Here is a 19367-nt window from a genome sequence, read left to right on the forward strand (position 1 = left end):
CGATTTTGCATGCTCTATCAAATTCCCCATTTTAAATTTCTATGTAAGGAAATGCACAAATTTCTCATCATACATAGGGATGCCTCTTGTTCTCAAGAAGCTGATGTTACAGACATTTTATGCTTTACTGGTTCTTGTTTTTAATAAATTCCTGAAACCACAGACTAGCCCCTGGTCTTCCTGTGCTCTTGTGCATGCAGTCACAGCCATTGTGTGTAAAGTTGACATAACTGTTAGCTGTGACTTCCAGCTCTGTGATCGGATAAGCCTTGAACCTGGAAAGCCTGTATATCTACTTTATTATATTAATTTGTTTTGTGTCCATAGGCAAGCCCTGACATAATTTATGAATGCTTTGTTACTGACTGGGTGTGACTTGTATATGTAACAGGAGAAACAGAAACCCCTCTGAGCTGGCTAAACATTATTTTTTGATATTTTCTTCTCTTTTTAGTCCGTAGTCCATGAGGGGTTTCCTGTAGTCAAATTTATTCAAAACAGGCAAATCATTTGTTTAACTTTTAACAAATCTGTGAATTTCACTCTCGTGTGCTCTTGTCCTTTTTTATTTTTTGACATCTGTTTGTTTATGTGGGGGTGTATTTCAAAGGGCTGGGCCAGAATGCAGGAAGTGACTTTGTACACAGTCTCTCCTCTACAAATTCTCTTCCTTTCTTTCTAAAAACTCTGCAGGGTCCTCTAACTTCAGCAACAACAGCAAGGTAAGCACTGAAAATCTCTAAAAATCTCTAAAAATGCTCAGAAATTCACGAATTATACATGCATAACCCTCAAAACCAGCCCTCTGTACAGCTGATTTCCTGTTATGCCAAATTCATTCATTTTTAAAGAAAAGTAACTTAAAGCAGAGTGAATTTTAGGTAGGAGAGAAAATGCCACACCTTAGTTTCACATCTAGCTTATTTCTTAAAGTAGCCTACTCATTTTAAATTCAAAAGTTAGTTAAAAATATATATATTTTGCACATTCTGATTTTGACTTGATCTTGAATTTTTATTTATTATTAAAAAAATTTAAATAGAGAACCTGAGCTTCCCAAATGAAATGAAATGCAGAACAGAAAGAGCTTGTCATTTTTTGTATACAATCCTTCCATTGAGTGATACTCATTTTGTCGAACTTCATTGCAGTTCTATCTGAGAATTCATATAAAATATTTGTATGGCTTTGTCTTGCAATTTATCTGTTCGATCTAGTTCGCATCGATCTACTTGTCTCCTTATATGAGATAGCCTATATATGCTATATCACATATCAGTGTGACTTATCAACCTCTTCATCAGTTCTTTCCATCTCACTTCTCTTTTTAATTTATTATGACACTGTGATAATTTATGCTACAAGATCATTTCGATTTTTGTAATTTATTATGCCAGCCAAGCGCCTAGCCTACAGTTTATTAAAAATTATTACATATATCAATAACTGTTTTGACTTATGGTTTTGCTTACATCTAGTTCATAGTTTCTGACCATAAAGTTTGTCTACATTGACAGGTAATTTGCGTATTATAATTTATAAGCCACTAGCCCAAGCTCCTTGTTAGCTATATCTAACTTGTTACTAAAAGTATCAGATTTAAACCAAAAAAAGGAGTCCAAATTAATGAAAGATAATTACATCCACCTCTTTCTGGACACCGTAACTTTTTGTCTTAGAAACCAAAACCATGTTTTACCGTGTTTCCTCCATCAACTCCTTCTGATGAGTGGAGGAAAGATGGATGGCGATTATCACGCTAGTGTTTAGCGTTTGTCAGGCAACCCGACTCTTCTCGGTGTGGGGCGTCTTCGGCAGGGCCGCTCGGATTATTCCCCCGTGTCCAGTTACTGGACACATATAAGCTAACCAGGCCAGGTGAACTCTCACACTCACACACACACACTGGAAAAGGCAGAATGGAGCCGGACTCGGAAAGCATGCCGGAGCAGGCCGAAGGGGTTTTACAGTTAAGTGGACTAGCGTTTCTTAGCTTTGAGTGCTCATCACACTCTTTACTTAAGGGAGGCTATTAGCTTCTACTGTCTTCACATTAGTCGCATCCACTATCCTGCGATGATGTACCTGTATGTTTGTCATATTTGATGATATTCTGTAATAGATAGCCCAGCCTACTATTGTTTTCAGAGCAATGACAATCTTGAGTCAGTACATGTGTGATCACTGTTTAAAACGGAAAGTTCTGTATTTTGTCATGCTAAAATGCTCAAATCAACATATTTTGAATACATTTTATGTATAAAATAGGCTGTATTTTATATATATAAATATATATTTTTATTTTCAACTATAAGTAAACCACACGTAGGGATGATTTATTTAGATAAAGGCATCCGAAATCACATAATTTTCTACTATAGGCTAGTCAGCAAAAAACAGTATGTGACAAAAGAAGTATGTCTGAATTCAGAGTAGCCTACTCAAAAGAGTAGGCAAAAAGTACACCGATGATCTACTTCTGATGAGATTCTGAAGTGTGCATGCCATGCACGCTTTACTATCCCATGAGGCCATAGGATTTATGAATGGCAGTGTTGGAGTAGTGAAGTAACTGCCAATGGTGTGGCAGAGGGGGCGGGACTATTGTCTGGTTGGCCAATGGCAGATGGGGGGAGTGTTCAGGAAACATGTCTGAAAACAATCCCCACATTTGATTATGCCTTCTTCTCTAATATAGTACATGAAAAGTAGTTTGTGACATTAGTATGCCTGAATTAGTAGTATTCATAGGTGAAAAATACCAGGGCGAACTGCGCATGTAATGTACAACTTTGAATGGCAGGGAAGTGATGCAATTGATGTCGTAGATACGTAGAACAGTGCACATGGCTGTCGTATTTTCGGACTGCGTTCATACATACTTTTATAGAACATAATTTTTTACAGTTGCAAATTAGGGTCTTAAAATGTGATGCCTACTCTTAAGCTACATCTGAAATGACATACTGAGTAGGTCTTTGGGACCGTTTAAAAGTATCTTCAATATAGTATGAATTTGTGTAGTATTAATGAAATCCTGACTTACTACATCTGCCATGTTGTCATTGCCATGTTATGTTTTATGAATACTGTAAATTCAGACATACTACTCTACATGTACTGTTTCGCCTACTAAGATCATTCATATGCAGGGTGACAGTATGCAATTTCAAACGCATTCTTTTTGAAATTCTGCTTGGTGACGCTAAAATCACAGTTACACACTTCACCATTAAAAATATATCTTTTTTTTTATAGTATATATATATATTTATATTATTGTGGTTATGTTTAATGGTAATGCATATGGAAAGAGATCATTAGACCATCTGGGATTTTGTGAATGAATGCCTGTTACATCCAGTTATATCACATAAGTATATTGGGTCCATGTTTTCCCTACATTCTCAAAGAACTTGCAGAAACTTGCAAATCATCACAGGAAACAGATTGTGCCAGCTTGCTTGTTCTTTGCCCTGTGGTTCTATGTCACTGTAGTTGGGCATTTCTTACACGCTAACGGTCATTTTTTGCTTAAGCTGAGACACTTTCACATCAGCTTCCTCGATAAAACAGAATGAATTGCTGTTTTACACCACGCTTTAGTGTGAGGGTGAGGTGTTAAATTCCTCGATGAGGTGGAGCATTGTGAACACTGAGGCCATTGCTTGTTCATGACTTTTGTCAGATGAATTGCTTAGTCAGCATGAAACTGAAGTTGAGATAGTCTTTTCCCTATTGTGACTTATATCCGACCCAAACAGCTTCTTGAAAAAGAAAAAAAAGTAGGTTGGGACTTGATTTTGTCCCTCTGGAAATGATCGGATCATTGTGGTTTGCTATTGCTGTCATGTCATGTGAGTGACAGGTTGCCCCACGCCTCGTGCAAGTAAACACATCATTAGAGAAGAGAAAAGAAAAAAGATTTTGCAAGAGTGAGGGGAAGTTATTTTGATAAAAGATTACGAGAACACATGAAAAAAAAAAAAATTGTATGGTTAATAATTTATAATAAATACTGCAATATTCCATGAAAAAAATTAAGAGCCCACCTTGTTGGAAATTTACACAAACTCCGCCCACCATTATCTGATTGAGCCAAACAAAATGACAAAAGAAATCCTGTTGACAACAGAATCAGTGGCGTGGAGGCGGGTAACGTCAGCTTTTGATGCGACCAATCCGGTAATTGAGGGAATAAAGTGTTTAACGGGTATAAATAAATACTAGGCCTACTTACATTTAGTGCAAAGAAAATACTGCTAATTTTGATTTCATGGGGACTTTAATGTTTAGCTGTAACAGGACCAGGTTAAATAAAATCTCTACTCATTCTGAAGAGGTTTTATGACTGAAACTGTCTATCTCGCTTCTTTTCTTAATAACTGTTTTTACTACACATTGCAGTAGCTACATCTTATATCTTCTCTCAAAATTACAATTACTAACAAGTGGAATTTAAATTTAGCCTGTCATACATTTTTAAAACCGATTATAAATTTGTATCATAAAGTGAACTTGGAATAGCTACAAATGAATCATAGTATTTATTAGGGGTTGTTCCCTGAGGCGTCATGTCCAACTGTGACTAAACAGAATATATGGACTGAAGGAACCGATAAAGAGGGAGGAGCAGCCAGCAGTGCAATTTACCCTTTGTCGCTGTTTCATATGTGTTCACAACAGTAACTATGTGAGCAAATAGGATGCATTCTTTGGTGTTGTGAAACTGGACGTGTCTGACTCTCTGTATGGCATGTCTTGGAGTGACATAAGAGGCCTCTTTAAATGAGAGTGAAGTAATGCAGAGCTCCTCTCAGTGTCAGACCATTACAAGAAGAGCCTAATTAGACTGATTGATTTATTTTTACCATGCCAGTTTATTTGCAGCGCCAATGTTTATGTGCTTGTCAAAGATGATATCCTATCTTATATTACCAATAATTGATTTAGTCAGGTTTCCATTCGAATTAAAACATTTGATAAGAAAAGATGCTTGGAAGACTTAACAGTTCACATTCATTATTGACAAGTAAGAAAAACACAGCTCTCTTTTAGCCTGTATACTTCAGTTCATTTTCATATGGCTTATGTCAGCTTTATTAAGAATAATAGAACCAAAACTCATCCCCAGGCTAACATATCTTTATTGTCTTGAGTGTTTTATTGGCAGTAGTGTGCTGGAATCTACATATGTTTTTATGTGAGCCTCCAACACACTGACACTGTCTGTAGTGTCCAAACAAACAGATTTCCAGAATCCAAACCATGTGTTTTGGCAGTCAGGTTACTGACAGGTCAGAGAACCAATCAGATAACAGCAGTCTTTAACTGATAGCTCTCTTGGCAAATTAGTGAGAGGAGCAGAGCTACAATAGAGTACCCATCGGGCCAAAAGCCAAATGACTAGTAGGGTTTTATTATGAAGCATGCTGCTAGGTTTTGGGTTTTCTCTTTTTTTTGTGCAAAATGTTGTGCAAAAAACATTTAAGTTAGGTGATGGAAAAACTGCGACAAAAGAATAACAGTTCATCAACTTGTGAAAATAAATATTTCCTGTTAAAGAAACATGTAATATGAAATCTTTTCTTCTCTTTTTAAATTAAAAGATACACTTTCTGTACCTAAATATACAGTACACTACCGTTCAAAAGTTTGGGGTCAGTACGATATTTTTTTTTATATATACTTTTGTTCAGTAAGGTAAAGTGAGAGTAAAGACTTTTTCAAAACCATTCCATATCAATTAAATGCTGATCTTTTGAACTTCGACAGAGCTTGATGATGTGACAGCCTAGATATGCAGCATTATGGACGCAGCCTTCAAATTGAGAAGCACCCTGTGTTTCCTAACCTTGTTCCTGATTCATCTCATCAACTCATTAGGATATTTAACACTGGAATTCTCCAGGAACAGGCCTGGTAAACACTGACCTCAAGTCACAGGCAATTACAGCTTCCAAAACATAGTTCAGGACAAAGAATGAATCTTTTTATTAATCCATAAATCAGATGTCTGCTGCTGCCCGTAGTCCTTCATTTTTTGATCCAGTCCTCTCTTGACAATTTGTTCTGTCTCTGCAGAATGCTCCGATTTCAGGCCGCTCCAGGGCAGTTTGGGGACGAGATTAGGCAGCCGGGACTGAGATGTTGGCGAGTGGAGAAGATGAAGGCTGTTCCTCTGGATAAAGCTGAGGTGGGGGCTTTCTTCAATGGTGACTCCTACCTTGTGCTGGATAACCGGGGTGACCAGGGTGCAGACCTCCACATGTGGATTGGTGAGATGATAGCTGCTGATTTTCTCCATTGGTTAATTTTGTCGCTTTCAGCTATGCAGTCTGAAATACACGGGATACACAATTTAGTATTTGATGACATCATTTCATACTTTTATTATTAACATCATATGGCAAGTAGGGTTCTGTATTTTCTTTTAATGATGGTTTTAAAGGGACAGAACATGTGGCCTGAAAACACATTAGAATGCATCAACAGTTGCAATGTCAGTAGTATATGTGTATCCGACCTGTTCAGAGCGGGATTCGAACCGGTGTCTCCAGCATGGGAGGCGGGCTCGCTAATAAGGAACGTTAGAAACAATGGCCGCTAGTGTCAGCACGCCTCTTGAGGCCAGGGGAGTGAGGTTTACAGGCACAGCTCTTACTGGGCTACGTTTATTAAACTCACCCCCCAAACCTCACGCCCATCCGGGTCACGGCACCAAATGTGACCTGTCCTACTCAACACACTCCAAGTGGGATTCGAACCTTTAGCTCCCAGGTTTGAAAAAGGTGGACTCGTCGACTGCCAATTCATAATAAACTTTATTCACCCATCCGTCACTGTGGATTTGCCGTAAGATAATCGTTAAATGCCTTGAGACATCATGAATCATCTTAAGAGCTTGTATAAAAGAAAAACCATCAAAAGTTGAAGTTTTTGTTAAAAAGGGAACACCACAGCCTTCTTTCTCTGGTTTCTCTAATCATGAGAACCGATTTCAAAAATATTTATTTTGATGGTAGGGAGACCGGGGACGGTTGCAACACTTTTTGCATTTCTCTCAGTTACTCAGAGACTATTTGGACTAGACCAACCAAATTTGGATATATTAAACTTAAATCTGTCTGCTAATTACCGATACCATTTAAAGATGATTACACATGACATATCGTTCACAGTATTTATTTGAATGGAAGAAGCCAGATGTTGCAACTGACCCCAACCCAGGGGACGGTTGCAACACGTTAAAAATACCTTAAATTTCACTAATTAACTTTAACTTTGTGTCTCAATTAGCCTTAAATTTCACTAATTAACTTTAAATTTGTGTCTCAATTTATTTATTTAGTCATATTTATCAAATAACAGTTATTGAGTTTTGTTGGTTTATGTGTAGAACATATGCCTACATAGATTCAGTGTGCAGGTGTTACAGATGCTATTCAATCTCTTCATATTTCAGTGTCAGGATGAATTGAACAATTTGCAATGCAACAAACTTTTATTAAACATGCAATTTATAACTTGTTGCAACTGTCCCCAACCCTATCAGCCATGACAGAACATCATATGCCTGCTAGACACACTGACTTTGACACATGCTAACCATGTCACTTAGAAGTCAACAAAACAATAATTCAAACTAAGTAAGTTTTGATTCATTCATACAAAATGTCAGGACAGGATGACAAAAATACATCTCATGAAAAAAATTTTGTTTTCAAGTTTTGTTCAATAAATGCAGCAGCAGATGTTGAATATGTCTTCTTGGTGGGGGGAGGGTGCATGTGCAGTATGAGTGTCATCATGTTGCAATCATCCCCTGTTGCAACTGTCCCCGGTCTCCCCTAACTTTGCAACTACATGTCAGCTAACTCTCATTAGAGCATTAGTAGACTGTATGCTTAATATCTGCTAACTCTTTATTGTGATGATCCTCCAACAGACATTCTACTGACTATAAGTAACTTTGCAACTACGTCTACTTATTCTAACCCCAACCCTGCCAGTCTACTAGTACTCTACTAACACTCTAATGAAAGTTAGTAGACATGTAGCTGCAACCTTATTGATAGTCAACATAATGTGTTTAAAGGACCATTAAAATAAAGTGAAACCAATATTTTTGCTTTTCTCATGCATAGAAAGCCCAAGTTTTATTAAAACGCCCATCTTGCCAGAATCCCCTCCTTTAATTCACTAAATTCACCATCATACTAATGACTAAAGTAAATTGTCATTATTTACTTACAATACTACAATTAAAAAAAGACCCCAAGTTTATTTCTTTGTTACTTTTGAAGCTGGACAGACATGGTCACCATGAACTGTTTTTTTTTTAAATGGAAAAACGATGCACAAAAAGTCTTAAATGTTTTTATACCACTTTTTTATTCATTTAAATAAAAAATGTTATTATTATTTTGATTTATTTTTTATTTTGCAGGTGTTAAAGACATGGTCGCTATGGTTGTTTTATGGGGAAAAAAGATGCACAAAGATTCTTAAAAAAATGTTATGTTCCATAGAACAACATTGCAGATGGCATGAGGATATACATAACTAGAAGTGAAGCCAGGGTCAGGGTCAGTCAGTCATGATTATTGTGGTGGTATGGGGTCTGAAAGATTGAGACAATAGCCTGTTGAGATAAACGATACGCATGATCACACAGTCGAGTGGACCTGACCCAGTCTGAGTGAGTGCACAGAAAGTTGGGATAGAACGGCTGTTAGACAGGAGAGAGGGGTGAAGAGGGAAGACTCCCAAAGGAAAAAGGCATGGGCGTGTGTTTTCATTGGTCATTAATGTTTCAGCAGGCCTGTGACAGGACTTCAGTTAGGTCTATTGTCTTATGGTGTATCCGGTGCTTTAGGTAACACTAAGCAGGTTGTCAGCATGATGAGCCATCTTCTCTCATGCCTTCTCATTAACCATCCCTTATCCATAAACACCCTCAATCCATCTCTTCATTACTCAGAATCCCTGGTCTCAGTTCCTAACCCAACCATATCATTCATTCATAATGAACCTTCTATCGCAGAGACAATACCTCCGTGTTCTACACGTCTACATACCAGAAAATCATGATTATTCTGGTCATGATTGAGATGACGATTGTTTTACAATTACTCATTGACTTTGAAAACATCATGCTTTATTTATTTATTGCATTTATTGAGCCTTTTAACCGCATATTTCCTTGAATCTTAAATATAAAAAAGTAATAAATAATAATATATGCACTTTTCAATTTTGGAAACATCATGCATTTATTGAACCTGAAAAGTCTTTTCAACAGCATATTTCCTTGAACCTCAAAAATAAACATATTTCATTGCTATATATAATAAATTGCTATGTATGTCATATCATCATTGCTAAACGAAATTCAGCGCAAGAATCATTTTATCTTAATTATTTTTTGTCATTGTAGAAAGAAAAACTAATAACTTTTAAATACATTTTGATCATTCACCCAAGCCCTACCACAAATGGCCTTCCATTTAAGTCAAACAGTTTCAGCACAGAAAACGGTTGCTCAGGGGTTCAGAGGAAGTGGCTGTGTTGGTGGCGTATCACACAGGACAGAATTGTGTAAAATTGCACACACACACAGTGTTTGTTGAAAGAACGTTCTTCCTAATTGCTTTCTCTTATTTGCATTTGCTGACCTTTTTATTGGCTGCATGTAAGAGAGGAAGTTTGTAAAGTGAATTATGTGAGTGGATTCCATACTTTTAAATGATTGGGTAACACTTTACAATAAGGTTTCATTTGCTAACATAAGTTTAGTTAACATGAACTAACAATAAACAATACTTCTACAGCAATTGTTAATCTGAGCTAATGTTAATTTCAAAATAGTCAAAAGTAATTTTTGTTAACATTAGTTAATGCACTTTGAACTAACATGAACAGACAATGAACAATTGTATTTTATCAACTGATGTTAACGGGTTAATAATATACAGCTCAGTGCTCATAGTTACTTCATGCACTAACAAATGCATTCATTAATGTTAACAAATAAGACCTTATTGTAAAGTGTTACCGATTATCCAGTATATATTAATTTGGTAACACTGACTATACAATAAAGTTCATTAGTTAACATTAGTTAACTACATTAATAAGCATGAACTAATAATGAACTGCACTTATACAGCATTTATTAATCTTTGTTAATGTTAATTTCAACATTTACTAATACTTTATTAAAATATTGTTAACATCAGTTAATGCACTGTGAACTAACATGAACAAACAATGAACAAAAAAGTATTTTTGTTAACTAACATTAACAAAGATTAACAAATACAGTAACAAATGTATAATTCATAGTTAGTACTAATAATGCATTAACTAATGTTAACTAATGAACCTTACTGTAAAGTGTTACAATTCATTTTCAATAAAATTTTTATGACCCCCTTTAGTCATTCCGTTGCACTTTATTTTACAGTACGTGCACTTTCGTCTACTTGCCTAAAAAGTACCTGGGAATATAAGGTAACTACATGGGTTAAAGGGCTAGTTCACCCAAAAATGAAGATTCTGTCAGTAATTACTCACCCTCATGTTGTTCCAACCCCGTCAGACTTTCGCTCATCTTCGGAACACAGATGAAGATATTTTTGATGCAATCTGAGAGCTGTCTGACTCCTTCATAGGCTTCAAGGCAATTTCATTCTGCCAGTCCAGAAAAGTTAGTCAAAACATCGCTGAAATAGTCCAAGTGACTACAGTGGCTCAACCTTAAGTTTAAATGAACTAAAGTCTTACGGTTGGAACAACATGAGGGTGAGTAATTACTGACAGAATTTTTATTTTTGGGTGAACTAACCCTTTAAGGTTAGGTTTAGGGGGAAGTTCAGGCCAGGGTTAGTTCCTAGTTATTACCCAGTTATTGCAATTACTATATTAAGTATATATGTTAATAAGGAACAGGACTGTAAAATAAAGTGCTGATGTTGCACTTACATGTCTCATATTAGTAGAGTATTATTAGACTGTCTGCTTAAAATCTGCTTACACTTTATTTTAATGGTCCACCAACAGACATTCTACTGACTATAAGTAACTACGTCACCTTATTCTACTAACCCTAACAATCTACTAATACTCAACTAATACTTTGAGAGTTAGTTGACATTTAGCTGCAATGTTACTTATAGATTGTCTAAAGGGCCCATCAAAATAAAGTGTAACCTAATTTTCTCTCTTCCTCTTTCTCCCTTTCAGGAGAGAAATCGTCTCGTGACGAGCAGGTAGCTTGTGCCATGTTGGCTACGCAGCTGGATAACTTCCTGGGAGGAGATCCAGTCCAGCACAGACAGGTTCAGGGCTATGAGTCCCCAGAATTCATGAACCTCTTCCCTCGAGGAGTCAGCTACAAGGTGAGATGTGTTTGTGTGTGTTCACATTCTCTCACATGTACACAAAAAGGGTTTATATCTAAATGAACTGATTGTTACAGTAGTACTGGATGCATCTTTATTTCAATTAAAGGGTTCTTATGTTCCTTGCATAGTCACGCTATTCTGTTTGTACAGGAGGGAGGTGTGGAGTCTGGCTTCAGAAGAACACAGTCTGGATCTGGACCCATTCAGAGGTTATACCAAATCAAAGGGAAGCGCAACATCAGAGCCAAGGAAGTGGATTTGAGCTGGCAGAGCTTTAACAAAGGGGACTGCTTCATACTCGACCTGGGCGAGGTTTGTGCCTGTCTGTTTGACTTTTGCTATCCCAGACAGCAACATATAGTGTCGGCCCAGATCCGGCCCACATCCAGTACACGTGGAATCAACACGTACCAGATGTGGGCCGGATCTGGGCCGAAACTATGTTGCTCTCTGGGTATGTCTCTCTATACACTTCTGTTTGGGTTCAGTATGTTTTTTGTTGTTCGTTCATTCGTTCGTTTGAAAGAAATTATTTTATTCAGCAAGGATGCATTAAAATGATCAAAAGTTACAGTAAAAAAATGCATTTATTTGATCAAATAAAATGTAAACTGCTCTGCATTGTACAACACTGCATATCAACAAAATATAATGTAGCAGTTATTTGAAATAAATTTTTTATAATTATTATAAAATCTTTTTATTCTCTAGATAATTGTGTCATGGATAGGATCTCAGGCAAACATCTTTGAGAAGCAGAAGGTGCGGGAGATCGCCACTCTGATCAGAGATACAGAGAGACACGGCAAAGCCCAGATCACTAACATCAATGAGGGAGAGGAGACACAGGAAATGCTACAGGTAACAACAGGCCATACATACCGTATATTTTTCTACTCTGCGTCAACTCCACCCTTTATGATTCTTTAGCTTTACACTTCACTTTAATCCTTTTAGTTAAGTCTGACGTCCCATGCCACAATGCTACAACAACAAACAATGCTAATATACACCCACGGCGTGCTGTAGTAAAACCAAAAAATCATGATCCTAACCTTTATCTCCATACCGAAATCTCAGTAGGCCAGACAGTGATTCATCTGTTCTGAATTGTTAAAATATTGGTATCTGGAGACAGCAGTGTACACCGCAAGTTTTTAAAAGCTTAGCTTAAAGTTGTGCTGTAAATTAATAGTGCTCATAAACAACTGTTTTCTTTTTTTTAAGAAAAGCACTTATTTCTTTTCTTTTTTTGCTCTCAAATTAAAGGCCAGAATGAAAAAATCTGAAAGAACAGCATACTTTTAACATATTTTAAATAAGTAAACAGTGAATAAGTACTTTTCAGAAAATCATTAGTTCTTCTAAAACACAGCGGAACACCATTTTGCCATTATTTCAGTTAAAATCACTGATCATAAATTATAAACAGTTAATTATTTTGTTAACAGTTTACATTTATAATAATATAACATATAACATAATATGCATATTTTTAAAGGTTGATCACTAAATATTCTTTCTTTATCCAGTGCAAAATACAATTTTTGACATTAAATGTCATGTTTATGAATACTGTTTTTTGCCGATGAGCTCTGACTGTGTTTCTCTCATCCTCTCTATCTTCTGTTATAATAAACAGGTTCTTGGTCCAGTGCCAGAGCTGAAAGAAAGCACTCCAGAGGAAGACAGTCAAGCAGATGCATCAAATTCCGCCTCCCTCTACAAGGTACCACAACTCTGTTATGTGTTAGGCTTGTGTTAATCTAAACCAGGTGTTCAAAACTGAGCTCCTAGATGCTACATAATTGTAGTTTTCAAATAAGCCTTAATATGCGTTTAATTAGGGTTGAAGCTAAAGTGCAACGCTGTGGACCTCTAGGAACTGAGTTTTGCGCTCCTGATCTAAACTGTAGAAAGTCCATAGCTGTGTTTGAAATCGCCCCCCTATACCCTCATTCACGTTTCCCTATATTAATCCATTATTATAGTCCATTTGAAGAAGTGAATGAAAAGGATTGAGCAAATTCGGACTGGAAGGGCTGCCACTTTTGCATAGTATGCTTGCTGTTTAATAGCAGCTCCAGTAGTAAGATGAAAAGATTTATCTTGAACTCTGTCATTGAAACTATGTATAAACCTTAATTAAACAATTTAATAATTAAAAAGAAATTTATACCTGTATGATATTACGCTGTACCCACATTGGACCAACGGTTTGAAAAATGGATGGATGGATGATCTTCTGGCGAGACGTGGGAATTCATTCGGCGTGACCCTCACAGTGCATTATGGGTATTCTCTAGCCGTTGAGTGTACATCGGTTGTACACTCGTTATTGCGGTGCATTACGGGATTGAATGAGTCCACTCGATAACATCCAATATGGTTTCGGACACCACTACAAATGACTGTCCCCTCCAATAGTGCCCTATTTAAGAGGGCGATTTCGGACACAGCCCTTGAGACTACAGTACATGTGGATGTTCGGATGAATCCTTGCCATGAGGAATCTAATCCATACCTATATTTGCTCAATGCACATTTGTTTAAAAAATTCCTAAAAGGTCCAGCAAACATATCATTTATGTTTCATGTGCATTCAATCTGGAGAAATTGTCATTTCTTTATAGGTTTCAGATGCAACAGGGTCAATGAAGTTGACCAAGGTATCAGAGAAAAGTCCATTTGCCAAGGACTTACTGGTACGTGATGACTGCTTTATCCTGGACAATGGGGCCAATGGAAAGATCTTTGTTTGGAAAGGTAAGAAAAATTGTACATGCATGTCACAATAACAAAATAAGTGTCTGGATGAACAAATCACTTATATTCTGTATATAATAAGTAAGATTTGTTCAGCTAGGACGCATTCAACAGTGAAGACAATTATAATGTTGCTAAATAATTCTATTTCAAATAAATGCTGTTCTTTTGAACTTTCTATTCATCAAAGAATCCTGAAAAAATAAAGATTACAGTTTCTACAAAAATATTAAGCAGCACAACCATTTTTAACTAACGTAATGAGAAGAAATGTTTCTTGAGCAGCAAATCAGTATATTAGATTGATTTCTGAAGGGTCGTGTGAAACTAAAGACTGGAGTAATGATGCTATGACCTATGACCCAAACCTATGAATGGTAGTATACATGCATGCATACATAGGTTTCATAATTGAAATGTTTTCTATGATTCTCAGGAAGTGGAGCGAACGCAGAAGAGAAGAGTGCTGCTCTGAAAATGGCAGATGACTTCATCCAGCAAATGAATTACCCCAAGATGAAAACACAGGTCTGCACTTGTAGAATTACTCTTGTGTTTTAAATTTTAATATTAAAAGTTTGCAAAGTTTGTCATTTATGCACCAGTACCGACCCCTAACAGAACTAGAAATGTATTGACCCAGGAATAATGCTGTGTTCAAGTCATGTCGAAAAGATCGTATTTACGAGTTGAACGCACACGAACGCCATCACAAAGTCGTAAATACGAGTGGGAAGCTCTGGATTTTCTTGGGGGCGTGGCGGAATAACACAATGTTTATAGGTATTTAGCAGTGACATTGTCAGGCTTTTTTATTTACAACAAAATAAGCTAATTCCCTGCACAAAATGTAATTGCATTGTAATATAACAATATAATATGTAACGATGAAGTTCACAGTGGCTTTATAAATTAATAAAAAACATTAAAAAGCAAAACACACCTAATGTACATTCTTTGTTTCTTTTGTAGAGTTTAAAAACCTTGTGTAGTTAATAAAGAAAAGGTACATCGCCAACTTGCGAAAGTGACTTGAACGGACCAGACGCTGTAAGCACTACTTCTCAACTCGTTAATACGAACTTTTCAGGAGGACTTGCACCATAAAAAGTCACTTTTGGTCTACAAAAGTATTCTATGAAATACTATAAAATATATTCATTGTGTTTGGTCCGGCCTTTCGAAGCATTACTCAAAAGAACTAAAAAACTGTTGAGTTTATACCCATGTGAATAGATGCCAGATCCTCTAAAAATCGAGTGTTTTTCTGTCTTACAGGTGGAGATTTTACCACAGGGCAGAGAGACTGTTATCTTTAAACAGTTTTTCCAAAACTGGAATTAAACCTCATTTCACTGCATGATCAAAGAATAAACTGCACTCAACCAGTTGTCAAAAGATACTGTAAAGTCACAGAGATATTACATTATAAACAAATGTACAGTTTTATTATTTAAGATCATGCGTATGAATGAGAGAGGCTTTGCTATTTGTCTGTTACCATATTTTTATGTCTTTTAAAAGATGTTTATATTGATCAATACAAAATTTAAATACTTCCTAATAATACTACTACCTTTTTGATTGAGAAAGTCAAATCTATGTTGCAGCCTTGATAGCCACGAACCGCTGAGCAGATGCCACTTCTACTTAAAAACAGAATAATGGTACACATTTTTCAAGCCAGTGCACTATTTCACAAACTCTGTGGAAATTCTTGTGCTTGTTGCTTTTTTTTTTTTTACTCATTTTGTGTATGTAACTGCAGCATGGCAATAAAAATGCATTTGCAACAGGAAAGACTTCTGGGATTATTGCTCAGACTTGCATTCATGCTAATGTCCTGGAATTCCCCTTTAGACAGATAAGAGGACACTGATGTTACGTAAGGGGAGGTAAGGGTCATGTTACCGTGGTTTACATGAACTCATAAATGCAGTTATTGTATGAGAAATAAAAGCTTACTAACTCCAAATTTATAAAGCTAAATTTAAATACACGTGTAGCCTGCAGGTGTGTTAAGAGATATTTTTTATTCGAATGAGAACTATAAAGTTTGATCCATGAACCCATTGGTTTATTTTTATTATTATTGCTTTATAAATCAGAATTTTGGATTAGAGGAGGAATGACATGGTTTTTTGCACGGTTTCAGAAAATGTTCCCCTACTTTCACGTGAACTGTTGCTGTGAACTGAATCATGCTGTGTGATTATTGTGATTAGGGTGTGATATTTAGGTCATGATAAGCAGGGTTGGGAAAAGGTCACAGTTTTAGAATACGTAGATTCTTTCCCCTTACGCACCTGACTTAACTGGGTCGCCTCCTAATCGACGCCCCTAAACATCTGCTGATCGACGTTTCATAATATTTATCCTCTAGCGCATCTCCTTATCGAGTCGGTCAATGTCTTGAACCGTATGAACAGAAATAAAATCTCTAGCGCTCCACTAACTTGCTGCACAGCATTATCTAGAGTTCTAGACAGACTCCAGACAATGCCTTAGAATATGCTTTAGTCACGGCTGGAGGACCTCAGACCAATTTCAGAGAGAATCCCACCAGCAAAAAGAATGCAACCGTTTTTTATAGAACAGGAGCATGGCAAAGGTGACATAATTATACATAATTTTTCTAAAATATGATTGGATCATATGTATAATTCAACAAACCCTACTGTTTCTAGGTATAAGCAAACCCTGATTTCTTGATTATCTCACTTTGTTACTCAAAGTCATGAGTTTATATATTTAGACTTGTGTCTAGTTTAATTTCCTCTTTTATTTATATTTGGACATGATTCAGACACACACACACACCGACTTTGGCCAAAGTGTTGGACACATTTAGGTTGCAAGAAAAATAAATGTTAGTTATGATTAATTAAAAAATCCTTCACATCCCCTTTCAGTTAATGAATTTGAATTGAATTAGGGAAACTCCACAAAACGTTGAATAGTAAATGGAATGACAGAAAGAGGAATTTACTGAATTGCAATTCAAATTCAACAGTCACTCAGCTGGTATTTTCACTTGTGCAGATTCAGGACAAGACATAAATAATGTATTTTAATGTAATTCTAAGTAATTATGTCCATTGTCCCATGATATATAACATACACTTTTCAACCGATAATACATCTAGACAATTTTTTAGTTCAATGTTGTTACATTAACACAGCCATCAAAACTGCACATTGTTCAGCTAACTTTTATAAAATAAATATTATTAGATTAGATTAGATTATAGATTAGATTATTATTTATTTAATCACACCAATCGATTTATGGAAAACACGGTGAACACAAGGAGAGACTTAAAGGTTTATGGATTATAAAATTGAAAATGTCCATTTCAACAAAATGATTATCCAACTCTTATGAAATTTTAGCGTGTTACTGAAATAAAGTTCATGCGAACAGCTATACTTAGCAGTTATAATAATCATAATTTTCCCCACAAAGTTCAAACGACATGTCATTGCCATTACATTTTTGGTTGTGATGATAAATACATGCATGTGAACAAACAACCATAATGAGAAGTTATTTAAATACATTTTCAAGAAATGCATATGATTCAGGAACTTCCTTTAATGGTTTATGAGGTCAGCAGCAGTTGCTCGGTTTACTGGTATTTACCATCATAGCTACTTTTACAATCCTTTGCTATTGAACTTTTGAAGTTGCATAACCTGTTTATAGTCGTATAATATAACCATCCATATTTTATATCTACTGTGTGCATGCAGAGGAAGGATGCCTGCACAAATGTGAGGCCTTTTAAGTATTACGCAAAAGTTTTGCAATGAAATCTGATTAACCACATTGGCCCTCATTTATCATTCTTGCGTAGAAATGGGCGTATATACTGGCGTAAGATTATGCTTACACTCCTCTCATCGCCTGATTTATGAAGCTGTGCGTACCTTTGGAATCCAGGTGTACGCAATACCTGCCCTTGATAAATGCCGCGGTGGAAAACGATCGTCATTAGAATAACACGCCCTTATATCAAGTCTCCGCTTCCCCCACGCCCTCATTTTACGCCATGGACACACGGAAGACGGCAAAGAAGAGAAACTTCTCCGACGTTGGATGAGCAAATGACCTATCACAATGCATTATTTTACAGCACGTGTTTTGAAACAATTAGTATTTAATTTCGTATCACGTCACATGTAGCCTATTGGGGTGAACAATAATGATGTGATGTGATGTGATGTGATGTGGATGTGATGTGGTTACGGACGTGAGCGCTCTGAAAGCGGCATGCTTTAAAACTTTCACAGAGACCTCAAACAGAAAGCACAAAGCCTTTCTTTAAAGCGAATTTCGTTTTGTATTAATTGTATCTTAATTTTAATCAGTGTTTCATTATCCAATTTTCTGGATTTAATAAATAAAAAGTAAATAGCAGAGATAATCACGGAGGCGCCAGCGCCTGAACTGGATAACGTTAAGCTATCATCCATGAACCGAAACTCAACGTATAAGGTAGACTGATCGCCTCACACACCTAAAAAAAAAATAGAAATATATCTATTATCTACAGAAATCTCTACTTTTAAACAGAACCATTCAAAACAAAATAAAATGATGTAGGCCTAATCTGTATGAAATGTGTAGGCTATTTCTCTCCGGCGCGTTCACTACTGCGAAGATCGCGAGTCAGACTTCATCTTTGCAGCCGACACAGAAAACCAAATGTTTTTATTGGTTTATTAAGTAGGCCTACAAACAGGCGAGTTATGAAAAATTGAGTGTGAGGGATTTGTTCACTTCACACAAAAAGATCTTGGAATGAGATGGCTAACTGTAGCCTAGTAGCGTTTAGTCCACTGTCTAATTTAGAGATTTTTTTTTTTTAACCGACTACCGACAACTTTAATCGGTTAACGTTTTTTTTACAGTGGGTCATAACCTATCATATCTTTTAGTTTGTAAGTGCGTTTTGTGGTGTTAGGAATTGTTTTTCTGCGCATTTCCACACTAACTCAAAACGTGCGTAGGCCTACATGTACACCACCTCCTGAGCTGGCGTAGGATTTGAGCGTGCCGTACGCCAACGCCCATATTGATAAATCTCAAAGTCACCGTGGTTTTGGGTGTACGCTGGAAATTTGGTGTACGCACTTTTGATAAATGAGGGCCATTGAGAGCAGGGCACAACGTAACGTTTTTTGACTTTC

The 19367-nt window shown here is 36.4% G+C and overlaps 1 protein-coding gene across 1 annotated transcript; it reads left to right on the forward strand.

Moving 5' to 3' along the window:
- The first annotated feature begins 357 nt into the window (after window positions 1-357).
- capgb (capping protein (actin filament), gelsolin-like b) lies at window positions 358-15974 on the forward strand. Its single transcript, XM_084435096.1, has 9 exons — window positions 358-722; window positions 6085-6278; window positions 11248-11402; window positions 11559-11720; window positions 12120-12269; window positions 13051-13137; window positions 14042-14174; window positions 14611-14702; window positions 15453-15974. The coding sequence occupies exons 2-9, from the start codon at window positions 6086-6088 to the stop codon at window positions 15516-15518; spliced, it is 1038 nt and encodes a 345-aa protein (XP_084291222.1). The 5' UTR covers window positions 358-722; window position 6085; the 3' UTR covers window positions 15519-15974.
- Window positions 15975-19367: the final 3393 nt, after the last annotated feature.

This window comes from Rutilus rutilus (genome assembly GCF_951802725.1).
Source record: "Rutilus rutilus genome assembly, chromosome: 16".
Classification (NCBI taxonomy): Eukaryota; Metazoa; Chordata; class Actinopteri; order Cypriniformes; family Leuciscidae; genus Rutilus; species Rutilus rutilus.

Coding starts and splice junctions, on each gene's coding strand:
- capgb (XM_084435096.1), top strand. CDS start 6,086: ATGCTCCGATTTCAGGCCGCTCCAGGGCAGTTTGGGGACGAGATTAGG. Junction 11,403..11,558: donor CTCGAGGAGTCAGCTACAAG/GTGAGATGTGTT, acceptor CTGTTTGTACAG/GAGGGAGGTGTGGAGTCTGG. Junction 14,175..14,610: donor AAAGATCTTTGTTTGGAAAG/GTAAGAAAAATT, acceptor TATGATTCTCAG/GAAGTGGAGCGAACGCAGAA.